Source organism: Nycticebus coucang, chromosome 4 (genome assembly GCF_027406575.1).
Source record: "Nycticebus coucang isolate mNycCou1 chromosome 4, mNycCou1.pri, whole genome shotgun sequence".
Lineage (NCBI taxonomy): Eukaryota > Metazoa > Chordata > Mammalia > Primates > Lorisidae > Nycticebus > Nycticebus coucang.
In genome coordinates, this window is record NC_069783.1 from 135,890,036 (window position 1) to 135,915,163 (window position 25,128).

Sequence of the window (25,128 nt, forward strand, 5' to 3'; positions counted from 1 at the left end):
GCCCTCCTCCTCTTCCTCTTCACCTCCTGCCCAGGTTCCTGGAGATTTCAAACACCAGCCTTCGGAGGGATCCCTCTGCCTTTCTTCCTCATTCCTGATACCTTTCTCTTTTTGGTTTCAGGGTCCAGTTCTCAAGCTGTGGTGACGCAGGAGCCTTTACTGACTGTATCCCCAAGGAGGGACAGTCACCTTCACTTGTGGCTCCAGCACTGGAGCAGTCACTACTGGTCATTATCCATATTGGTTCCAACCGAAATCTGGCCAAGCTCCCAGAACACTGATTTATGATACAAGCAACAAACTGTTCTGGACCCTTCCCCGCTTCTCAGGCTCCCTCACTGGGGGCAAAGCTGCCCTGACCCTGTCAGGTGCCCAGCCCGAGGACCAGGCTGAGTACTACTGCTGGCTGTTCTACAGCGGTGCTCAGTACAATGACAGACCCCAAGGAGGAACCAAGACATAAACCTTCCCTGGCCCTTGTGATGTGCAGATCCCATAATCAGGCACATCAGGGCTCAAGGCAGCCTCCATGTGGACCAGCAATAGACAGGGGACAGGAAGGGTCTGAACTGACTCCAATACCACCTTGAGGCCTGAAATGGAGGAAACATGGGAATGACTTATGGGAAACTTGTTCAGGAAAAGCAGAACCCAATTGTTTTATAATCCAGAAGGAACAGTAGATACTAGGTCAGATTAAAGGGTTGAGGTCAAACACATTTCCTCCACAGAGGAGCATCCCTTAGTGGAGCAGGGAAGGTCACACCTGTAATCCCAGCACCCTGGGATTAGGACTGTAACAAACTGGTCAATAGAGAGAGGTGTTCAACATAAGGTTCTAGGCCTATGGTACCGGTACGTACATGTGGTGCATGTCTGGTCTATGAAAATCAGGGCAACTTAAGGAGGGGGTCAGTGTATGGAGATGGTCAACTGTGGAGGTTCTACTGTATTTAGAATATGCTCAGTGATATTAAATTCTACCTACTATAAAGCCATCACTGGCATTGACTGAGCACTTACAATAAGCTGGTACATTTATATACATCATTTTATTTGCTATAATTTTCATAACAACACTCGACAGTAGGTTTTATTTTTAATCTCATTTTATAAATGAGGGGACAGAGTCTACTTTTATAAATGTAGCCAGTCCCATCCCGAAACGTCCCCACAGTAAAGACACTTTACAGTAACTTGAGGAAGACCCTCATGCACATCAGGAATGACGAACAGACATCCTAGAGGCAGTGCCTTGCAAAATCCACCTCTTTCTCAGTTGCTCCTAATACATCACAGCACTCTGCCCCCTCTACACAGACTTCACCTTGTGGATCTCCATCCAGTTCTTCAGCGAGACTCTGCAATTTTTATTTGTAACTGTCCTCAATGAATAAATCTGCTTTTCATCTCTGGGCATCTTGATCTACGTCTACGATTATGGAAGGATATTCATGATATACAACACGGAATGAGAAATTCATATCTCAGAACGGTATAGACAAATTGGACTCTTTTTTCTTTCTTTTTTTTTTTTCCTTTGGTGTCCCAGCTCACAGCAACCTCAAACTCTTGGGCTCAAGCAATTCTCTTGCCTCAGCCTCCTGAGGAGCTGGGACTACAGGTGCCTGCCACAACACCCAGCTATTTTCAGAGACGAGGTCGCACTCTGGCTTAGACTGGTCTGCAAGCTGTGAACTCAGGCAATCTGCCTGCCTCAGACTAACAGAAGTGCATGAGGAACCTCGCCCAGCATGGGCTCTTGTATAAATACATGTGCACACAAAATTATTCTGCAATTGTACATCCCAATTCATTATTTCTCTAAAGAATAGGATTAAAGGTACCCTTTTTAGTAAATAATATCTATATTTTTAAAATATAAACTTAATTTATTATATGTGTTAAAGGAAAAAAAAAGAGGTCCTTTAAAGACACCCCAAGGTGGGAGAACTTATAAAGCTTAGTCAAGAAGCAAGCAGTATACACAACTGGAAAATGTGTCAAAAAGAAAAAAGAAATCCCTCTGAAGCAACTGGTATCTGCCTCTGTTCTGTGGCACTGCTCCCTCTATGGTGTAAAAAAATGAGCATTTAGGTTCTAAGCAGACCACGCTCAACCTCTCTGGTGGGATCAAAGTGTTACCAAGGCTAAGAACGTACAAAGTTTTAAGACCAAACTCAGAATTCCAAAAGGAAGAAAGTTAAATTATGGGGGAGAGTGGAAGAAAAAGACTTGCAGTCAATCCGCCAAGAAGGGGAGTAATCAGGTGCCCAAAGGAAAGGCAGGAGAAAACCACCACTAGTGGTAGATGACAGGATTTCACATACAGTAAGTCCTGAAGAAGCCACACACAGAATAATTCAAGCTAAGAAGGAATTTCAGCAAAGTTACACAATACATTATCAATAGGCAAAATCAGTTGTACTTTCATACACTAGCAATAAAAAATAAAGAAAAGGGATATTAAGGAAACAATTTCAGGCCGGCGCAGTGGCTCACGCCTATAATCGTAGCTCTCTGGGAGGTTGAAGAGGTGAATTGCTTGAGCTCAGGAGTGACCAGGTGAGCAAGAGCAAGATTCCATCTTTACCAAAAATAGAAAAACTAGCAGACATTGTGGCAGGTGCCCGTAGTCTCAGCTACTTGGGAGGCTGAGGCTAGAGGATTGCTTGAACCCAAGACTTTGAGGTTGCTCTGAGCTGTGACACCAAAGCACTCTACAGAGGGCAACAGAATGAGACTCTGACTAAAAACTAAATATATAAATAAAAATAAGGAAACAATTTCATTTATGAAGCAAAAGAAAGAATAAAATACTTAGGAACAAATTTAACTTAGAAAGTTGTACATTGTACACTAAAAACTGTTAACCTTTGATGAAACTAATTAAAGAAAACATAAAGAAATAGAAAAGCATCTCTTGTTCATGGATTGGAAAACATAGTATTGTTAAGATCTCAGTGCTACAAAAAGTGATCTATAGATTCAACACAATGTCTACCAAAATCCCAGGGACCTTTTGTGCAAAATCAGCAAAGTCTAGTTTTCAAGTTCACATGGAATTTCAAGGGATCCTGAACAGCCAAAACAATCTTGGGAAAATAAATAAATACATAAATTAGAGGACTCACACTTCCTGATTTCAAAACTTATTACAAAGTGACATAATCAAAATAGTGTAGCACTGGCAGAAGGTAAAAATATAGAAAAATGGAATAAAATTGAGAGTCCAGAAATAAACCCACGTATGTCATGTTAACTGAATATCTATAAGAGTCCCCAGAGCATGTAATAGTGCTGGGATAACCACATTTCATATGCAAAAAAATGAAACTGGACACTTACCTTATACCACATATAAAAATTAACTTCAAATGTATGAAAGACCTGAATATAAGAGCTAAAAATACACATCTTTTGTATGAAAGCATACAGTATATGTATATTTACCTTGGATTTGACAATGGCTTTTTATATATTACACCAAGTGCCTGTGCAACAATAAAACTAAAAACAGATAAAACTGGACTTCATCAAAATAAAGCACATTTGTATATCAAAGGACACCATGGAAAGGTGATAAGATACCCACCAAATGGGTTAAAATATTTGCAAATCACATAACTTATAATGGTCTAGTACCCAAAATATACATATATATGTGTGTGTGTATTTATATATATGAAATATACATACACATATAAAAAAAACTCTTACAACTCAACAACAAAACAATAAACAACACACTGGGTAGCACTTGTGGCTCAGTGAGTAGGGCGCCGGTCCCATATACCGAGGGTGGCGGGTTCAAACCCAGCCCTGGCCGAACTGCAACCAATAAACAGCTGGGCGTTGTGGTGGGCGCCTGTGGTCCCAGCTGCTCGGGAGGCTGAGGCAGGAGGATCGCGGAAGCCCAAGAGCTAGAGGTTGCTGTCAGTCCTGTGACATCACAACACTCTACCAAGGGCGGTAAAGTGAGACTCTGTGTCTACAAAAAAAAAAAAAATAAATAAACAACACAACAAAAAATGGTCAAAGTAGTTGAATGGGTATTTTTCCAAAAGAGACACACAAGTAGGACTGGAGACACACGACCCCCGACCTGGGCCCGAACCGCGGAGCTGCAGTTCTGGGCTGCGCTCTGATGAGGCGTTCAAGGTGTGTTCGGCGAGTCCTTGGGAAGCAGCAACTGGACTGGGAGGAGAGTCCTGAGTTTACACTGGAAGGAATCCTCCACAGCCTAGGATTCCGAGCTGCTCCAGAGCCCGCCCCACAGAGGGATTGGAAGCTGGTGCATTTGACATTCCTGGAGAGTGAAGAGGAAACGAGGCTGCCGCATGCTCACTTGAATGGATTCTTGCAGAACCACAGAATCAAAGTGACACCTGAGAGACTTACTATTTCCTCACATTCCTTACTTTGAAGAAAACAAAAGTAATCATAATAGCCACAGTTTTTAGGAGGTGCCAGCCATTGTGCCAGTTGTCTCTAAAGCTCCCATAACCCTAAGCTGAGTTAAGGATTATCATCCCCAACTGTAGATGAAGACATCAAGGCTCAGTGAGGCTACTCAACCTGCCTGGAATCCAACAGCAAGAAAGAAGGCTGGGATGGTGAACAGAATGTATGTGACGAGCACTCTGCCACTTCACGACCCTGTGGGGAAGGCTTGAGCATCCCCATCTCCCTTGAAGAGCACAATTCCTGCAGAGCCCATGCACCCAATGCCACCTGACTGCACTTGATGTACCAGTTGATCTCGGGAAAAGATTCTTACAAGAAGTCAGAGAAAAGTGGTGCCCACCCGGACCTCTGTAAGAGCTGCACTGTGATCTAAGATTTGCCCCAGCCCGGAACTCCATAAAAGCCACGCCGGGAACCGTGATCCATCCCTGCCTGGACCCAGGTAAGAGCTGCGCCCACTGGGTCTCCGCACATCCTGACCAGGAACTCCGGGAGCCATGTAATCCCACGTCCTCCTACCTGTAGCCTCCCTGCCTCCACACCAGCCCACACATCTGGTCAGTGACTCAGGTAACCATGTCCTCTGGAGCCCTCCCTGCCTCTGTGCAGAGCCCTTCTCCTGGCCAGAGACTGCTGGAGCCTTGGGCTCTCTGAACCAAAGTCACTGGGCACCAGGCACTCTCAGAACAGTGTGTACCACCTCCCGCCCTGTTGCTGGATCCGGGTATGTCACACTGTGGAGCTGCTCCCACAACCAGAACTCCCTGGCTGGGGAAGCCCCAGAGGAGCTACACAGGGTCACTCCCTACAAAGATCCAGCAACAACAGAGTGATTGTGTTAGGGTATAATCCTGGAGAGACACCTCCCCAACTCTAAGGATGGCCAGAGGCAATGGTGAAAAACAATCATGAGGCAAAATCAAGGGAAAAACTCTGGCAATATGAATAATCAGAGTAGATCAACTCTCCCAAGGATCAATGGGGCAGACACAGCACAAGATCCCATGCACAAACAAATAGATGAGATGTCAGAAATCGAATTCAGAATCTGGATAGCAAATAAGATGGAATTAGAATTCCAAGCAGTAACCCAAAAGATGTCTCAAGAATTCAACGAATTCAAAGACCAAATGACCAAAGATTTTGACACATTGAGACAAGAAGTTGCAGCCCTCGAAAATCTGAGAAACACGGTAGAATCCCTCAGTAACAGAGTGGAGCAAACAGAAGAAAGGATTTCTGACATTGAAGACAAAGCTTTTGAACAATCGCAAATGCTCAGAGAGAAAGAGAAATGGAGGGTAAAAACAGATCACTCTCTCAGAGAGCTCTGGGATAATTCAAAGAAAACCATATTCATCTTATATGGATCCCCAAAAGTGACGAAGTGGCTTCACAAGGCACAGAGTCTCTTCTCCATGAGATTATGAAAGAGAACTTTCCAGACATGCCAAGAGATTCTGAAATTCAGATAGCAGACAGTTTCAGAACTCCAGCACGACTCAACCCGAATAAGACATCCCCCAGACACATCATAATCAATTTCACTAAAGTTAATATGAAGGAGAAAATTCTGAAAGCTGCCAGACGAAAAAAAATCTTAACATACAAAGGCAAGAATATTAGAATAACTGCAGATCTCTCTGCTGAAACCTTTCAAGCTACAAGAGGATGGTCATCGAATTTTAATCTCCTAAAACAAAATAACTTTCAACCCAGGATCCTGTACCCAGCTAAACTGAGTTTCATTTATGACGGAGAAATTAAATACTTTAATGACATTCACATGTTGAAGAAATTTGCCAAAACTAAACCAGCTCTCCAGGATATTCTCAGACATACCCTCCATAAAGACCAGCGAAATCCTCCCCCACAAAAGTAAACCCACCCAGAAAATTTTCATCAAATTCCAACTTCCACAGTCGCAAAAGGATTAAAAATGTCCACCGGATCCTTGAAAGGCTTATCAATATTGTCAATTAATGTGGATGGTTTAAATTGTCCTCTAAAGAGGCACAGGTTGGCTGACTGGATACAAAAACTCAAGCCCGATATCTGCTGCATAAAAGAATCTCCTCTTACATTAAAAGGCCAATATAGACTCAAGGTGAAGGGATGGTCATCTATACTCCAGGAAAATGGAAAGCAGAAAAAAGCAGGTGTTGCAATCCTATTCGCAGATGCAGTAGTCTTTAAACCAACCAAAATAAGGAAGGATAAGATGGACACTTCATATTTGTTAAAGGTAATACTCAATGTGATGAGATTTCAATTATTAACATATATGCACCCAACCAGAATGTACCTCAATTTATAAGAGAAACTCTAACAGACATGAGCAACTTGATTACCTCCAGTTCCATAGTAGTTAGAGATTTTAACACCCCTCTAGCAGTGCTGGATAGATCCTCCAAAAAAGAAGCTAAACAAGGAAATTTTAGAGTTAAATTTAACCATTCAACATCTGGACATAAAAGACATCTACAGAACATTTCATCCCAACAAAACTGAATACACATTTTTGTCATCAGCCCAAGGAACATACTCCAAAATTGACCACATCCTAGGCTGCAAATCTAACCTCAGAAAATTTAAAAAAATAGAAATTATTCCTTGCATCCGCTCAGACCATCATGGAATAAAAGTTGAACTCAATAACAACAGGAATCCGCATACCTATACAACAACATGGAAGCTAAATAACCTTATGCTGAAGGATAGATGGGTTATAGACAAGATTAAGAAGGAAATCACCAAATTTTGGAACAAACAACGATGAAGACAAAAATTATCAGAACCTCTGGGATACTGCAAAGGCAATCCTAAGAGGGAAATTTATAGCACTGCAAGCCTTCCTCAAGAAAACGGAAAGAGAGTAAGTTAATAACTTAATGGGACATCTCAATCAACTGGAGAAGGAAGAACATTCTAACCCCAAACCCAGCAGAAGAAAATAAATAACTAAAATCAGAGCAGAATTAAATGAAATTGAAAACAAAAGAATTATACAATAGGTCAATAAATGCAAAAGTTGGTTTTTTGAAAAGATCAATAAAATAGATAAACCTTTGGCCAACCTAACCAGGAAAAAAAGAGTAAAACCTCTAATTTCATCAATCAGAAATGGTAAAGATAGGGCGGTGCCTGTGGCTCAGTCGGTAAGGCGCCGGCCCCATATACCGAGGGTGGTGGGTTCAAACCCGGCCCCGGCCAAACTGCAACCAAAAAATAGCTGGGCGTTGTGGCGGGCGCCTGTAGTCCCAGCTGCTCGGGAGGCTGAGGCAAGAGAATTGCTTAAGCCCAGGAGTTGGTGGTTGCTGTGAGCTGTGTGAGGCCACGGCACTCTACAGAGGGCCATAAAGTGAGACTCTGTCTCTACAAAAAAAAAAAAAAAAAAAAGAAATGGTAAAGATAAAACAACAACAGACCCATCAGAAATTCAAAAAATACTTAACAAATATTACAAAGAACTCTACTCTCAGAAATACGAAAATCTGAAAGAAATTGACCAATACCTGGAAGTACGCCTCCTACCAAGACTTAGCCAGAACGAAGTGGAAATGTTGAACAGGCCTATATCAAGTTCTGAAATAGCATAAACTATACAAAATCTCCCTAAAAAGAAAAGCCCAGGGCGGCGCCTGTGGCTCAGTGAGTAGGGCGCCGGCCCCATATGCCGAGGGTGGTGGGTTCAAACCCAGCCCCGGCCAAACTGCAACAAAAAATAGCCGGGCGTTGTGGCGGGCGCCTGTAGTCCCCGCTGCTCGGGAGGCTGAGGCAAGAGAATCGCGTAAGCCCAGGAGCTGGAGGTTGCTGTGAGCTGTGTGACGCCATGGCACTCTACCCGAGGGCGGTACAGTGAGACTCTGTCTCTACAAAAAAAAAAAAAAAAAAAAGAAAAGCCCAGGGCCAGATGGCTTTAGGTCAGAATTCTACCAAAACTTTAAAGAGGAACTAGTACCTATATTACTAAACCTCTTCCAAAATATAGAAAAAGAAGGAATACTACCCAACACATTCTACAAAGCAAACATCACCTTGATCCCTAAGCCAGGGATGGACCTAAAAGAAAAGAAAATTATAGACCAATATCACTAACGAATATTGATGCAAAAATACTCAATAAGATCCTAACAAACAGAATCCAACAACACATCAAAAAAATTATATATCATGACCAAGTGGGATTTATCCCAGTGTCTCAAGGCTGGTTCAACATACATAAATCTAAAAATGTAATTCAGCACATAAACAAACTAAAACAGAAAGACCATATGATTCTCTCAATTGATGCAGAAAAAGCTTTTGATAATATCCAGCATCACTTCATGATCAGAACACATAAGAAAATCGGTATAGAAGGGACATTTCTTAAATTAATAGAGGCCATCTACAGCAAACCCACAGCCAATATCGTATTGAATGAAGTTAAATTAAAATCATTTCCACATAGATCAGGAACCAGGCAAGGTTGCCCATTGTCTCCATTGCTCTTTAACATTGTAATGGAAGTTTTAGCTATTGCAAATAGGGAAGAAAAGGCAATAGGGTCAGAAGAGATCAAACTTTCACTCTCCACAGATGATATGCTCGTATATCTGGAAAACACTAGGGATTCTACTACAAAACGTTTAGAAGTGATCAAGAAATACAGCAACATCTCAGGCTACAAAATCCACACCCATACATCTGTAGCCTTTATACATACCAACAATAACCAAGCAAAAAAACAGTCAGTGACTCTATTCCTTTCACAGTAGTGCCAAAGAAGATGAAATATTTGGGAGTATACCTAACAAAGGATGTGTAAGATCTCTACAAACAGAACTATGAAACTTTAAGAAAAGAAATAGCCGAAGATGTTAACAAATGCAAAACATACCATGCTCATGGCTGGGAAGAATCAACATTGTTAAAATGTCCATACTACCCAAAGCTATATATAATTTTAATGCAATTCCTATTAAAGCTCCATTGTCATACTTTAAAGATGTTGAAAAAATAATACTTCATTTTATATGGAATCAGAAAAAACATCGAATAGCCAAAACATTACTCAGCAATAAAAACAAGCAGGAGGAATCATGCTACCAGACCTGAGACTGTACTATAAATCGATAGTGATCAAAACAGCATGGTACTGGCACAAAAACAGAGAAGTAGATGTCTGGAACACAACAGAGAACCAAGAGGTGAATCCAGCTAGTTACCTTTATGTGATCTTTGACAAGCCAATTAAAAACATTCAGTGGGGAAAAGATTTTCTATTTAACAAATGGTGCTGGGTAAACTGGCTGGCGATCTGTAAAAGACTGAAACTGGACCCACACCTTTCACCATTAACTAATAATAGACTCTTACTAGATAAAAGATTTAAACTTAAGACATGAAACTACAAAAATACTTGAAGAAAGTGCAGGGAAAACTCTTGAAGCAAGCGACCTGGGTGAATATTTTATGAACAGGACTCCCCAGGCAACTGAAGCAGTATCAAAAATATATTACTGGGACATGATTAAACTAAAAGGCTTCTACACAGTCAAGAACATAGTAAGTAAAGCAAGCAGACAGCCCTCAGAATGGGAGAAAATATTTGCAGATTATACCTCCGATAAAGGTTTAATAACCAGAATCCACAGAGAGCTCAAACATATTAGCAAGAAAAGAACAAGTGATCCCATCTCAGGGTGGGCAAAGGCCTTGAAGAGAAACTTCTACATAGAAGGCAGACACACAATCTACAAACACATGAAAAAAAGCTCATCATCCTTAATCATCAGAGAAATGCAAATCAAAACTACTTTGAGATATCACCTAACCTCAGTAATAGTAGCCCACATAACAAAATCCCAAAACCAGAGATTTTAGAGTGGATGTGGAAAAAAGGGCACACTTCTACACTACTGGTGGGAATGTACACTACTACGTTCCTTTTGGAAGGATGTTTGGAGAATACTTAGTGATGTAAAAATAGACCTGCCATTCAATCCCATAATTCCTTTACTAGGTATATACCCAGAAGACCAAAAATCACAATATAACAAAGACATCTGTACCAGAATGTTTATTGCAGCCCAATTCATAATTGCTAAGTCATGGAAGAAGCCCAAGTGCCCATCGACCCACGAGTGGACTAGCAGATTGTGGTATATATATACCATGTAATACTATGCAGCCTTAAAGAAAGATGGAGACTTTACCTCTTTCATGTTTACATGGATGGAGCTGGAACATATTCTTCTTAGCAAAGTATCTCAGGAATGGAAGAAAAAGTATCAAATGTACTCAGCCCTACTATGAAGATAATTTATAGCTTTCACATGAAGGCTATAACCCAACTATAACACAAGAATATGGGGAAAGGGCCAAGGGAGGGGCAGGGATGGGGGAGGTTAGGGTGGAGGGAGAGTAATGGATGGGGCCACACCAATGGTGCATCTTAGAATGGGTACAGGCAAACTTACTAAATGCAGAATACAAATGTCTACGTACAACAACTAAGAAAATGCCATGAAGGCTACGTTCAACAGTTTGATGAGGTTATTTCAGACTGTATATGAAATGAGCACATTGTGCCCCTTAATTGCATAGCTATGATTTAACAATAAAAAAAATAATAATTAAAAAAAAAAGAAGTCAGAGGGAAAGAAAAAGAGATGGACAAGTGGACAATGAACACGTGAAAGGATGCTCAGCATCATTATTCATTGCACGAAATGCAAATAGGCCGGCGAGGTGGCTCCTGCCTCTAACCCCAGCACTCTGGGAGGCCAACGCGGGTGGATTGCCTGAGCTTAGACCAGCCAGACCAAGAGTGAGACCTTCCATCTCTACCAAAAAAAAAGAAAGAAAAAACTTTCTAAGCAATGTGACAGGGGCCTGTGTTCTCAGCTACTCTAGAGGCTGAAAGAAGAGGATCACTCAAGACCAAGAGTTTTAGGATGCTGTGAGCTATGACACCACAGCACTCTACTGAGGGCAATATAATGAGACTCTGTCTCCAAAAAACAAAAGAGAGAGAGAGAAAACAAAAACAATATGGCAGAAAATAATTAAAAACAGAGGTACTATATGACCCAGCAATTGCATGCCTAAGTGTATAAGCAAAAGCAGTGAAAACATGTATTCAAACAAAAACTTGTACCCAAATGTTCCTAGCAGCAATATTGACATTAGCCAAAAAGTCACCAAAAGTCTGTAAACTGATAAGTAGATAAATGAGGAATATAGTATATCCATAAGATAGAACACTATTCCAATGTTAACCAGAATGAAGCACAGATACGAGCTACGAGATGCATAAGCCTTGGAAACATTCTGCGAAGTGTAAGAAGCCAGACACAAAAGCCACATCTTATATGGTTTCATTTGTATTAAGTATCTAGAGCAGGTGACTCCATACACACTGTAGGATAATATTTAGAAATAAACATATCCTACATCAAACACCCAAAGTGAATTAAGTGTGAGTTTAAAATGACTTGCTTTTCTTCCAGAGGCTTAAGGGACCTGGACCCCCCTGGGCTACATGCAGAGTTGGCTTCCTTGGAGTTATAAATTCCTTAAGCCATTTCTCTGAAGCTGTACACCCTGTGAAGCCTGAGAGCAAAGGGAATGCGGACCTTCCTCAGAGATACGGGCCAGAGGGTTGACTTATGTTAACAACATATAGTCAGAGGTCTATAGGTGCTCTGCCATGAGGAGAAGACACAGTCATTACTTCAGACTGAGTAAACTGAGTGAAAGCGTGAAGATATTTTTCCATTAACTCTGTTCCCCTGTGACTACTTTCTTCTTTATGATTTTGTTTACACACCTGCCCAGAGATTAGTCAGTGTTTAGAAGAAGATGTTTACTGCAAAAGTGATTATGTTGATGTGGTACCAGGATATTTCCTTTTTAGTTGATTTCAGATAGGTAAATTGAGGTAATGGTAAAAATAACAGATAATAGATTAAATGTGTACATGACTAGAAAGGTATAAAATCAAACCCCTAAATAAAGATCTTCACCACATGCCATCTCATCTCGTGTAGTCTGTTTCTTAACTTAATAATTACAGGAGCGAGTTTACACCCATGGCAAAGCTGCTGTTCATTCGCGTCTCGGGTCACGCAACACACACAAAACCAAATAAGTGGCTGTCAGGTGCCGGCAGGAAGGAGGAAAGAGGAATGCCTGTTTAAAAAGCACAGGGCAGGGTGGTGCCTGTGGTTCAAAGGAGTAGGGCACCAGCCCCATATACCAGAGGTTGCAGTTTCAAACACAGCCCTGGCCAAAAACTGCAAAAGAAAAAAAAAAAAGTACAGGGCAGCTCTGTGCCTCTAGCTCAGCAGTTAGGGCACTGGCCACATACACTGAGGCAGGAGGGTTCGAACCAGCCTGGACCTGCTAAACAATAATGACAACAGCAACAACAACAACAACAAATAGCTGGGCATTGTGGCAGGCACCTGTAGTCCCAGCTACTTGGGAGGTTGAGACAAGTGAGTTGCTTAAGCCCAAGAGTTGGAGGTTGCTGTGAGCTGTGATGTCACAGCACTCTATCCAGGGTGACAGCTTGAGACTGTCTCAAAAAAAAAAAAAAAAAGGGTGCATCTGCCCACCAAGGTCAAACCAAATTCATTGCTCCTTTCTCCTCATTATGGTAACTCTGGGTGTATGTGCCACGTGCTCAGTAGCGCTGTCACCTGCAAGTACTAAAAAAATCCATAAGGTGGATGCTGGGACAACAGGGAGGCCGGGAAATGTCCACAGGCACAGGAACTTAAAGAGCAAGAGGAAGTGAAAGGAAAATTAGGTCAAGGAAACAGATAAAAGAAATCACTCATGAGAACGAATTAGCAGAAAACTCCTGGCAACATGAAGAACCAGTCCAGAGTAACCCTGCCAAGGGACCATGAGGTAGTTACTGCAGAGGATTCCAACTATAAAGAAATGTTAGCAATGACAGAAAGGGAATTTAGAATACACATGATGAAAACAATGAAAGAAATTATGGAAACAATGAAGGAAACTGCTAATAAAGTGGAAAATAACCAAAAGGAAATCCAAAAACAGAATCAGTAAGAGATGAATGTTATGAAGAATATAGAAAGGATATAGTGGAGCTGAAGAAACTGAAGCAGCCAATTAGGGAACTTAAAGATGCAATGGAAAGTATCAGCAGCAGGTTAGACCATGGAGAAGAAAGAATTTCAGAGGTAGAGGACAAAGTTCTTGAAATAACTCAGATAGCTAAAGAGGCAGAAAAGAAGAGAGAGAAAGCAGAACACTCACTGTCAGAATTATGGGGCTTTATGAAGTGTTCCAACATACAAGTTATAGGAATCCCAGAAGGGGAAGAAGAATGCCACAGAAGAATGGAAGCCATACTAGAGAATATTATAAATGAAAATTTCCCAAATATCACCAAAGATTCTGATACACTGCTTTCAGAGGGATATCGGACCCCAGGTCGCCTCAACTCTAACTGTGCTTCTCCAAGACCCATTCTGATGAACCTGTCCAAAGTCAAGACAAAAGAAAAGATTCTGCAAGCTGCCAGGAGTAAGCCCCAGTTGACCTACAGGGGCAAATCCACCCAAGTGACTATAGACTTCTCTAATGAAACTTTCCAAGCAAGAAGACAATGGTCATCTACCTTTAATCTTCTTAAACAGAACAATTTCCAGCCCAGAATTCTATACCCTGCTAAGATAAGCTTTAAAATTGATGGAGAAATCAAATCATTTACGGATATACGATCATTAAGGAAATTTGCCACAACAAGACCAGCTCTACAGGAAATACATCAACCTGTTCTACACACTGATCATCACAATGGATTAGCAGCAAAGTAAGAATTCAGAAATTAAAGGACAGAACCTAACTTCCATACCGATGCAAAAGATAAAACTAAGCAATGGACTCTCACAAAATAAGATGAATAGAATACTACCACACTTATCAATTATCTCAATAAATGTTAATGGCTTGAATTCCCCACTGAAGAGACATAGATTGGCTGACTGGATTAAAAAGAAAAAAGCCAGGCAGCGCCTGTGGCTCAGTTGGCAAGGCGCCGGCTCCATATACTGAGGGTGGCGGGTTCAAACCCGGCCCTGGCTGAACTGCAACCAAAAAATAGCCTGGTGTTGTGGCAGGCACCTGTAGTCCCAGCTACTCGGGAGGCTGAGGCAAGAGAATTGCTTGAGCCCAGGAGTTGGAGGTTGCTGTGAGCTGTATGATGCCATGGCACTCTACCAAGGGCCATAAAGTGAAACTCTGTCTCTACAAAAAAAAAAAAAAAAAACACAAGCCATCCATTTGCTATCTGCAAGAAACACACCTGCCTTCAAAAGACAAATTAAAACTCTGAGTCAAGTGTTGGAAGACAGTTTTTCAGGCAAATAGAATTCAGAAGAAAAGAGGAGTTGCAATCTTATTTTCAGATACATGTGGATTTAAAGCAACTAAAGTCAAAAAGACAAAGATGGTCACTTTATATTGGTCAAGGGAAAAATACAACAAGAAGACATTCCAATTCTAAATATTTATCCACCCAATTTAAATGCTCCCAGATTCTTGAAACAGATCTTACTGAGTCTGAGCAATATGATATCCGATAATACCATAATAACAGGGGACTTTAACACTCCTCTTACAGAGCTGGACAGATCCTCTAAAAAGAAATTAAACAAAGATATAAGAGATTTAAATGAGACTCCAGAACAACTGTGCTCGATAGACGCATATAGAATACTCCATCCCCAAAATAAAGAATATACATTCTTCTCATCACTCCATGGAACATTCTCCAAAATTGATCATATCCTGGGACACAAAACAAACATCAACAGAATTAAAAAAAATTGGAATTTTACCCTGTATCTTCTCAGACCATAAGGCACTAAAGGTGGAACTCAACTCTAACAAAAATGTTCAACCCCACACAAAGGCATGGAAATTAGAAAACTTCTGTTGAATAACAGATGAGTGCAGGAAGAAATAAAACAGGAAATCATTAACTTCCTTGAGCATAACAACAATGAAGACACAAGCTACCAAAACCTGAGGGATACTTCAAAAGCAGTTTTGAGAGGAAATTTTATCCCTGTAAATGCCTACATTCAAAAAACAAAAAGAGAGCGTATCAACAAACTCACAAGCCATCTTATGGAATTGAAAAAAGAAGAACAATCTAAGTCTAAACCCAGTAGAAGAAAAGAAATATCCAAATCAAATCAGAGATCAATAAAATTGAAAACAAAAGAATCATTCAGAAAATTAATGAAACAAGGAGTTGGTTTTTTGCAAAAATAAATAAAATACATAAACCATTGGCCAGACTAACGAGAAATAGAAAAGTAAAATCTCTAGTAATCAGAAATGATAAAGGAGAATTAACAGAAATGATAAAGGAGAAATAACAACTGATCCCACAGAGATACAAAGATCATCTCTGAATACTACCAGAAACTCTATGCCCAGAAATTTGACAATGTGAAGGAAATGGATCAATATTTGGAATCACACCCTCTCCCTAGACTTAGCCAGGAAGAAATAGAGCTCCTGAACAGACCAATTTCAAGCACTGAGATTAAAGAAACAATAAAAAAGCTTCCAACCAAAAAATGCCCTGGTCCAGATGGCTTCACTCCAGAATTCTATCAAACCTTCAAGGAAGAGCTTATTCCTGTACTGCAGAAATTATTCCAAAAAATTGAGGAGGAAGGAATCTTCCCCAACACGTTCTATGAAGCAAACATCTCCCTGATACCAAAACCAGGAAAAGACCCAACCAAAAAGGAGAATTTCAGACCAATCTCACTCATGAATATAGATGCAAATATCTCAATAAAATCCTAGCCAATAGATTACAGCTGATCATCAAAAAAGTCATACATCATGATCAAGTAGGTTTCATCCCAGGGATGCAAGGCTGGTTTAACATATGCAAGTCCATAAACGTTATCCACCATATTAACAGAGGAAAAAATAAAGACCACATGATCCTCTCAATAGATGCAGAAAAAGCATTTGATAAAATCCAGAATCCTTTTCTAATTAGAACACTGAAGAATATAGGCATAGGTGGGCCATTTCTAAAACTGATTGAAGCTATCTATGACAAACCCACAGCTAATATTTTACTGAACGAAGTATAACTGAAAGCTTTTCCTCTTAAAACTGGAACCACACAAGGTTGTCCTCTGTCACCTTTACTATTCAATGTAGTGCTGGAAGTTCTAGCCAATACAATTAGGCAAGACAAGGAAATAAAGGGAATCCAAATGGGAGCAGAGGAGGTCAAACTCTCCCTCTTTGCTGACGACATGATCTTATACTTACAGAATCCCACAGACTCAACCACAAGACTCCTAGAAGTCATCAAAAAATACGGTAATGTTTCAAGATATAAAATCAATGTCCACAAGTCAGTAGCCTTTGTATACACCAATAACAGTCAAGATGAGAAGCTAATTAAGGACACAACTCCCTTCACCATAGTTTCAAAGAAAATGAAATACTTAGGAATATACCTAACGGAGGAAGTGAAGGACCTCTATAAAGAAAATTAGGAAATCCTGAGAAAGGAAATAGCAAAGGATATTAACAAATGGAAGAACATACCATGCTCATGGATAGGAATAATCAACATTGTTAAAATGTCTATACTTCCCAAAGCAATCTACCTATTCAATGCCATTCCTATTAAAATACCAACATCATACTTTCAAGATTTGGAAAATATGGGTCGGCACCTATGGCTCAAAGGGGTAGAGCGCGGGTCCCATATGCCAAAGGTGGCGGGTTCAAACACAGCCCCGGCCAAAAAAAAAAAAAAAAAAAAAAGATTTGGAAAAAAATGATTCTGCATTTTGTATGGAACCAGAAAAAAACCTGTATAGCTAAGACAGTTCTTAGTAATAAAAATAAATCTGGGGGCATCACCATACCAGATTTTAGGCTGTACTACAAAGCCATAGTGGTCAAGACAGCACGGTACTGGCACAAAAATAGAGACATAGACACTTGGAATCAAGTAGAAAACCAGAAAATGAAACTAACATCTTATAACCACCTAATCTTTGATAAACCAAACAAGAACATACCTTAGGGGAAAGACTCCCTATTCAATAAACGGTGTTGGGAGAACTGGATATCCACATGTAAAAGACTGAAACTGAACTCATACCTTTCCCCACTCACAAAAATTGATTCAAGATGGATAAAGGACTTAAATTTAAGGCATGAAACAATAAAAATCCTCAAAGAAAGCATAGAAAAAACACTGGAAGATATTGGCCTGGGGAAAGACTTCACAAAGAAGACTGCCAGGGCAATTGCAACAACAACAAAAATAAATAAATGGGACTTCATTAAACTGAAAAGCTTCTGTACAGCTAAGGAGACAACCAAAGCAAATAGACAACCTACACAATGGGAAAGGATATTTGCATATTTTCAATCAGACAAAAGCTTGATAACTAGGATCTATAGAGAACTCAAATTAATCCACATGAAAAAAGCCAACAGTCCCGTATATCAATGGGCAAGAGACATGAATAGAACCTTCTCTAAAGAAGACAGACGAATGGCTAACAAATATATGAAAAAAATGTTCATCATCCCTATCTATTAGAGAAATGCAAATCAAAATCACCCTGAGGTATCATCTAACCCCAGCGCGAATGGCCCACATCACAAAATCTCAAAACTGCAGATGCTGGCGTGGACGTGGAGAGAAGGGAACACTTTTACACTGCTGGTGGGACTGCAAACTAGTACAACCTTTCTGGAAGGAAGTATGGAGAAACCTCAAAGCACTCAAGTTAGACCTCCCATTTGATCCTGCAATCCCATTACTGGGCATCTACCCAGAAGGAAAAAAATCCTTTTATCATAAGGACACTTGTATTAGACTGTTTATTGCAGCTCAATTTATAATCGCCACAATGTGGAAACAGCCTAAATGCCCACCAACTCAGGAATGGATTAACAAGCTGTGCTATATGTATATCATGGAATACTATTCAGCTATTAAAAAAACATGGAGACTTTACATCCTTCGTATTAACCTGGAGGGAAGTGGAAGACATTATTCTTAGTAAAGCATCACAAGAATGGAGAAGCATGAATCCTATGTACTCAATTTTGATATGAGGACATTTAATGACAATTAAGATCACAGTGGGGGTGGGGGAAGGGGAGAGCAGAGAGAGAAAAAGGAGGGACGGGTAGTGAAAAGAAGAGCAGAGAGAGGGAAGGATGGAGGGGGTGGGGCCTTGGTGTGTGCCACACCTTTTGGGGCAAGACACGATTACAAGAGGGACTTTACCTAACAAGTGCAATCAGTGTAACCTGGCTTATTGTACCCTCAATGAATCCCCAACAATAAAAAAAAAAAAAGAAAAACCCTGGGGGCGGCACCTGTGGCTCAGTTGGTAAGGCGCTGGCCCCATATACCAAGGGTGGCGGGTTCAAACCCGGCCCCGGCCAAACTGCAACCAAAAAATAGCCTGGCATTGTGACGGGCGCCTGTAGTCCCAGCTACTCGGGAGACTGAGGCAAGAGAATCGCTTGGGCCCAGGAGTTGGAGGTTGCTGTGAGCTGTGTGAGGCCACGGCACTCTACCAAGGGCCATAAAGTGAGACTCTGTCTCTACAAAAAAAAAAGACTGAACTGCTGAACAAAGAGAACAACTCATTCCCTTTCTCTCTGTGTGTTGAAGGCACTCTGGCTCTCTTCCAGTATTCCTCCTCCTTAGGAAGATAACCTCGGCAACACCTGCTTTACCTTGCAGAATTGTGGCTGCGTTCCTCACGGCCCTATCAGGGGACATCTGACAAAGTCCTAGTAAATGAAGTATGACCATCACTGTTGTGTTGGGCTTACAGAGTCTACTTTTCAATGGCAAAGTAGCTCTGATTTGGGTATGTTTGTACAAGCCCCTCTTGGACAGAACCTTACTCAGAAATCAACTATATCTTCTGGATAAAATATTAGAAAGCAGCTACCTGAATAACCAGGATGTGGGGAAGATTCTGGGTAGGAAGTGATACTTTGAAGAACGGTGTGGTGGAACCGAGCTTCCCAATTCTTATGGCTTGTAACCTGGCATCAGTAAAATCTGGCTAAGGCTGGATGTGGTGACTCACATCTGCAACCCCAGCACCTAGAACTTTGGGAGGCTGAGAAGGAAGGTTCACTTGAGGCAAGGAGTTCAAGACTAGCCTGGGCAACATGGTGAAATCCTGTCTCTACAAAAAATAAAATAAAATAAAAGTAGCCAGGACAGTGCCATGCCGTGCACCTGTGGTCCCAGCTACTTGGGAGGCTGAGGCAAAATGATCACTTGAGCTCAGGATTTTGAGGTTGCTGGGAGCTATGATAAAACCACTGTACTCTAGCCTTGGTAATCAGAGAGAGACCCTAATTTAAAGAAAAAAAAATAAACAAATAAATAAATTGGCATGGCAAAAACTCCTAAAGAAAATGTATGGGGTATCTGGCTTGAAGAAGAAAGCCACAGAGTTCAGAAAAACGACACATACTGGAAAGGAAGGAAGGGATCCCATGGGGAAGAGAGCCACACAGAGGGACCTGAAGTTTTGTGTATAATTTCTGCCTAAATGCCTACCTCGTTTCTGAACCATGCGTGAGGTAGGCAGTCCCCACAAAGCCTAAATAAAGACGAAAGAACTGGATGAGGGGCAGCGCCTGTGGCTCAAAGGAGTAGGGCCCTGGCCCCATATGCCGGAGTTGGTGGGTTCAAACCCAGCCCCAGCCAAAAAAAAAAAAAAGAATAAAGAACTGAATGAGATTTGAGCTACAAACTAAGAAGTTGGATTGCAATGTGAACGCAACCCAAGGTCCTGCATGCTTTTCTTTCTTTATTTGTGTCACAGCTCACAGCAACCTCAAACTCTTGGGCTCAAGCGATTCCCTTGCTTTAGCCTCCCAAGTAGCTGGGACTACAGGTACCTGCCACAATGCGGGACTAATTTTTCTGTTTTTAGTAGAGACGGGTCTCCTTGCTCAGGCTGGTTTCAAACTCCTGAGCTCAAGCAATTCACCTGCCTTGGCTTCCCAGAGTGCTAGGATTACCAGTGGGAGCCACTATGCCCAGCTTATTGCTTGCTTTTATTATTTTTTCTTTTTTTTTAAGACAGAGTCTCAAGCTGTCCCCCTGGGTAGAGTGCCGTGGCATCACAGCTCACAGCAACCCATGAACGAGTGTAACAACAGACATAGAGATCAAAAGAACATGATACAGAATTTTTTCATAAAAACAATTTTCATTAATTGTTAACTGATTTTCAACAGAAGTACCAAAGTAAGACAATGGGAGAAAGGGTATCTTTTCAACAAAGGATGAGGGAAAAATTGTACATACACATAAAAAAATGAACCTAACTTCTTATCTCACACCACACATAAAACTTAATCCAAAAGGGTCATAGTCCTAAATGGGAGAGTTAAAATTTTAAGACTTCTGGCTCGGTGCCTGTAGCTCAGCGGCTAGAGCACCAGCCAGCCACATGCATCAGAGCTAACAGGTTTGAACCTGGCCTGGACCTGCCAAACAATGACTTACAACCACAAAGTACCCAGACGTTCTGGCGGGCGCCTGTAGTCCCAGCGACTTGGGAGGCTAAGCAAGAGAATCATTTAAGCCCAAGAGTTGGAGGTTGCTGTGAGCTGTAACACCAAAGCACTCTATAGAGGGCTACATAGTGAGACTCTGTCTCAAAAAAAAAAAAAAAAGTTTTAAGACTTCTAGAAAAACCAGAGGAGAAAATGTTTTGGCCTGCCTGTCCCTGTGCTCTCCACATACTTGGGAGGAAAAGAGCCCTGCCTATCCTTTCCCTCCAGGAACCTATACGCTAGGATGACATTAAGTTCTTTCCTTCAAGACCAAGACTCTCCTTCCTCCAGCTACCAGGAATGTTAGGTGTTGGTAACTCTCTGAGAACTCCCTTAGGGTTCAGTGAAAAGGCCTGCCCCAAATTACACCCTTCCCCAGGGGCAGCCACATAAGAAAACTGCTCGTTGCAAGAGTATAACAGAGACCCTGCCACAATGTGTAACCAGCCTGGAGAAACTTCCCAGCTCTCCAAATCCACGTGGGCCAGCCTGAGATCTCCACTACAACTCCGTTGCAGATCAATTCCTCCCTCTTTGCCATCCTCTTCCTCCCTTCTTTGTAGGCCTTTTCCAATGAAATCTCTACAGGAAAACAAGTCAGAGATTGTTTTCTGAGGAGAGTTGCACTGTATACAGGCAGTCCACGTGCTACAGACATCTGAGTGAGGATGTGTGACTCATACTTACAAACAGGGGCTGTTACAGGTAATAGGTAACTGCCCCTGTTCCAACTCACATACCAATTCAACTTAAAAACAAGCCTATAGCCCCCGTCCTGTTTGTAACCTGGGGACAGCCTCTATGGCCACTGGAGAATGCATACTTTCTCATTCCTATCAGGAAAACAGGTTAAAAGCAATTCAAACTCATGGAGTGGACTAGGGCATGCTTTTAAGATTTTGTCCCAGAGATCCATTAGCTCTTCCACGATTGTCTACATATCCCAAGATACCTGGATATTCCATAGAACACCATGAAGAAATCATGTCTATCAAACCAGATGGTCAAGGGGTGGCAAATACTGTAAAGCCCCTGGTGTAACAAGTGCTGTAGATGAGAGACAACTCTGTGACGTCTCCAGGGGCCACCGTACCAGTGAGGCTTCTAGCAGCCATAAGTCTGTGACATGACAGGCTGTTCCCTCCAGAGCAAAACAAATGGTTGCATCTCATAATCCCCCCTTTAAGAGAGAGGAACACACTTAGCAGGCTTCTTCATCTCTGCAAGCCTGTATTCCACCCATGGGACATGGGTCCACCAAATTATCAGGTGACTGAGGGAGTTCTAGCTTAAAGGGGGTGCAGAGAAGGCATGAGCTCTGCAGCCATGCTACATAGGCCCAGACACAGGAGCTACACTACCAGCAGACAGAGATACACCCCCCACCCAAGTATTTGGCAAATCCCAAGGGAAAACCCACAAGATATTTCTTCAGTTTTCTGGAGCAGCAGAGAACTGAATCATTCTTCATAAATAAATTGTGGATTCCAGGCAGCACCTGTGGCTCAGTGAGCAGGGCACTGGCCCCATATACTGAGGGTTGCGGGTTCAAACCCAGCCCCAGCCAAACTGCAACAAAAAAATAGCCGGGCGTTGTGGTGGGTGCCTGTAGTCCCAGCTACTCGAGAGGCTGAGGCAAGGGAATTGCCTAAGTCCAGGAATTAGAGGTTGCTGTGAGCTGTGTGACACCATGGCACCCTACGTGACAAAGTGAGACTCTGTCTCTACAAATAAATAAATAAATAAATTGTGGATTTCTTGCTTCATCTTCTTTCTAAAAAAAAAAAAAGGAATTGTGGAATGCTACCAGGTCCTGGTATAAACTCAGCATCCAGCCCCGGGATAGTCAACTCCCTACGTAGCTAGGGACACACATGATCAGGTGGGTTCTGGAGAACCCAAGATCTTAGCTCCTTTACTCAATAAGGACGCTGAAGTGCATGTATTGGACTAAAGAAGAGAGGCAGTGACTCATTCTGGCCTCTCCTTCCCAACATTCCTCCATCCAGGTTCCTGCCTGGAGAATCACAGGCACTGAGTTTTACCTTCTGAGAGAAGTGAGCACTCCCCGCCTAAGGCAAGAGGGCTGCACACAGGGAAAGACCCCCAGCAGGGCGTCCAGCCTTCGGTGGTGTTTCCACCTTGCACACTAGAAGGCGCTATAGGCCTGGGCCTGGGACAGAGAATCAGCTGGGAAACGGTCCTCCTGGCCCCCATCCCTTTAACACGGAGTCATTGATGGGTGAAAACTCAGTAACTATGACCTGACCACGTTACCCAGTGTCCCCCTTGGGGGGTCATTTGCATGACACCCTTGCGCCCCCTCCCCCACGATGTTAGGAGTTAAAATGAGAGTGTGGGGCTGACTCTGTGTGGAACAGTCCTGCACAGCTCAGCCCTGGACCGTCTACACCATGGCCTGGGCTCCTCTCCTGCTCACATTTCTGGCTCACTGCACAGGTCAGGGGGGACTTTCTGGGCTGGGCATGGGGAAAACGACTCTGAACCTTCGTGCTGCCTTTTCTCCTGAACATTTGGTCCCCCCCAACACTCCCCATTTTCAGGAGCCACTTCCCAGGCTGTGGTGACTCAGGAAACTTCCCTGTCCACAAATCCTGGAGGGACGGTCACACTCACCTGTGGCTCCAGCACTGGGGCCGTGACCACCAGCAACTATGCCCACTGGGTCCAACAGAAGCCCTGCCAGTCACCCCGGGGTTTGATATATGATGGCAGCAACCGGAACCCAGGCATCCCTGCCCGCTTCTCAGGCTCCCTGCTCGGAGACAAGGCTGCCCTCACCATCATGGGGGCCCAGCCTGTGGATGAGGCCGAGTATTACTGTGCCCTGTGGTACAGCAACCATTTCCACAGTGACAGATGCCAACGGGGAAGTGAGACCAAATCACCCAGCCTCGGCCTCACCCTATGCTCCTGAGCACTGCCCTGTCCTTGTGTACAAAGATGAACATAAGTCCTAGCAAATATGTCCGGTTGATACAGCATAGGTGGCGCCCCAGCCAGCTCAGTGGAGCTGCCTCCCCAGCCTGCTGCCTCTGCCTTGGCGGTGTTGGTGCGGTGGCAGTGGGCAGAGGAACCAGCTGGCTGGAGGGTAAGCAGGGGGGCCCACAGGAGGCTCCAGTAGATGGAGGGGCCAGACAACTGCTGGGGAGACATCAGCACCTTAGGTTTCCCTCCCCTTGCACTTGTGGCTGAACAGGAAACCCCCATTTCTTAGGTCTCGTCAATTTCACGGAAATTTCCTAGGCCTGAGAATGAAAGAGATTATAGCCATTCACTTGCCACCCAGACAGCTAAATGTAACTACAGAGGGCCCCATGCGACTTTATTTACCCCTGGACAAAGAGCCTGGAGACAGAGAGAGAGGGAGATTTTCTCTCCTGACTTGGGTTTTCTGTCTCTGCCAGGAGCTTTGATGTTTTTGTATTCTTTTCTGTAAATAAATCCTGTCTTACCACTGATCTGTGGTCCACAGATTCATTCTTTGAATCACCGGAGACCAAGAAGCTACTGAAGATGAAATTCTGGTATCATGGCTTCTGAGAGGGAGATGAATCTTTGGGAGCCAGAGAGTGATCTGTGGTAGGCAGCCAGTAAGATGCCCCGATAACTCCACCTCCCCACACGCCTGTCCCCTGTAGGCCCCACCCAGAGATGGGCTGTCCTGAGTGACTGCAAAGACTAGGGGCTGATTAGGAAAAGGTGTGAGTAGGAGAGGGCAGAAACACGCAGGCAGCTTTCTATGGGCTGCCCTTGCAGAGGCTGGAAAGAGGGGAAGTTTCTCTCAGCCAGAGACCTTCCAGAGACAGCAGCACAGAGCCACGACCCAGCAAGAGTGGAGGAAAGGGAAGTTTCTGGGGAGAAGGGCTTTGTGAGTCTAGGAGCTGTCACCTGGTAGCACAGCCAGGAACCTCTGGGTCAGGGAGCTAAGAGGGGCAGCAGCAGGCTGGGTCACAGTGCTTTCCTCACAGAACTGAGCGCCGTGCCATGGGCAGCTCTACAAGACTG

The 25,128-nt window shown here is 42.7% G+C and overlaps 2 gene segments (V, D, J or C); both read left to right on the forward strand.

Moving 5' to 3' along the window:
* LOC128584904 (probable non-functional immunoglobulin lambda variable 1-50) overlaps positions 1 to 25,128 on the forward strand; it is a 685,263-nt gene that overhangs the window by 393,614 nt on the left and 266,521 nt on the right.
* LOC128583443 (Ig lambda-2 chain V region-like) lies at positions 23,492 to 24,037 on the forward strand. The segment is given in 2 exon segments: positions 23,492 to 23,559; positions 23,664 to 24,037. Coding segments are annotated over 2 exon segments (420 nt in total).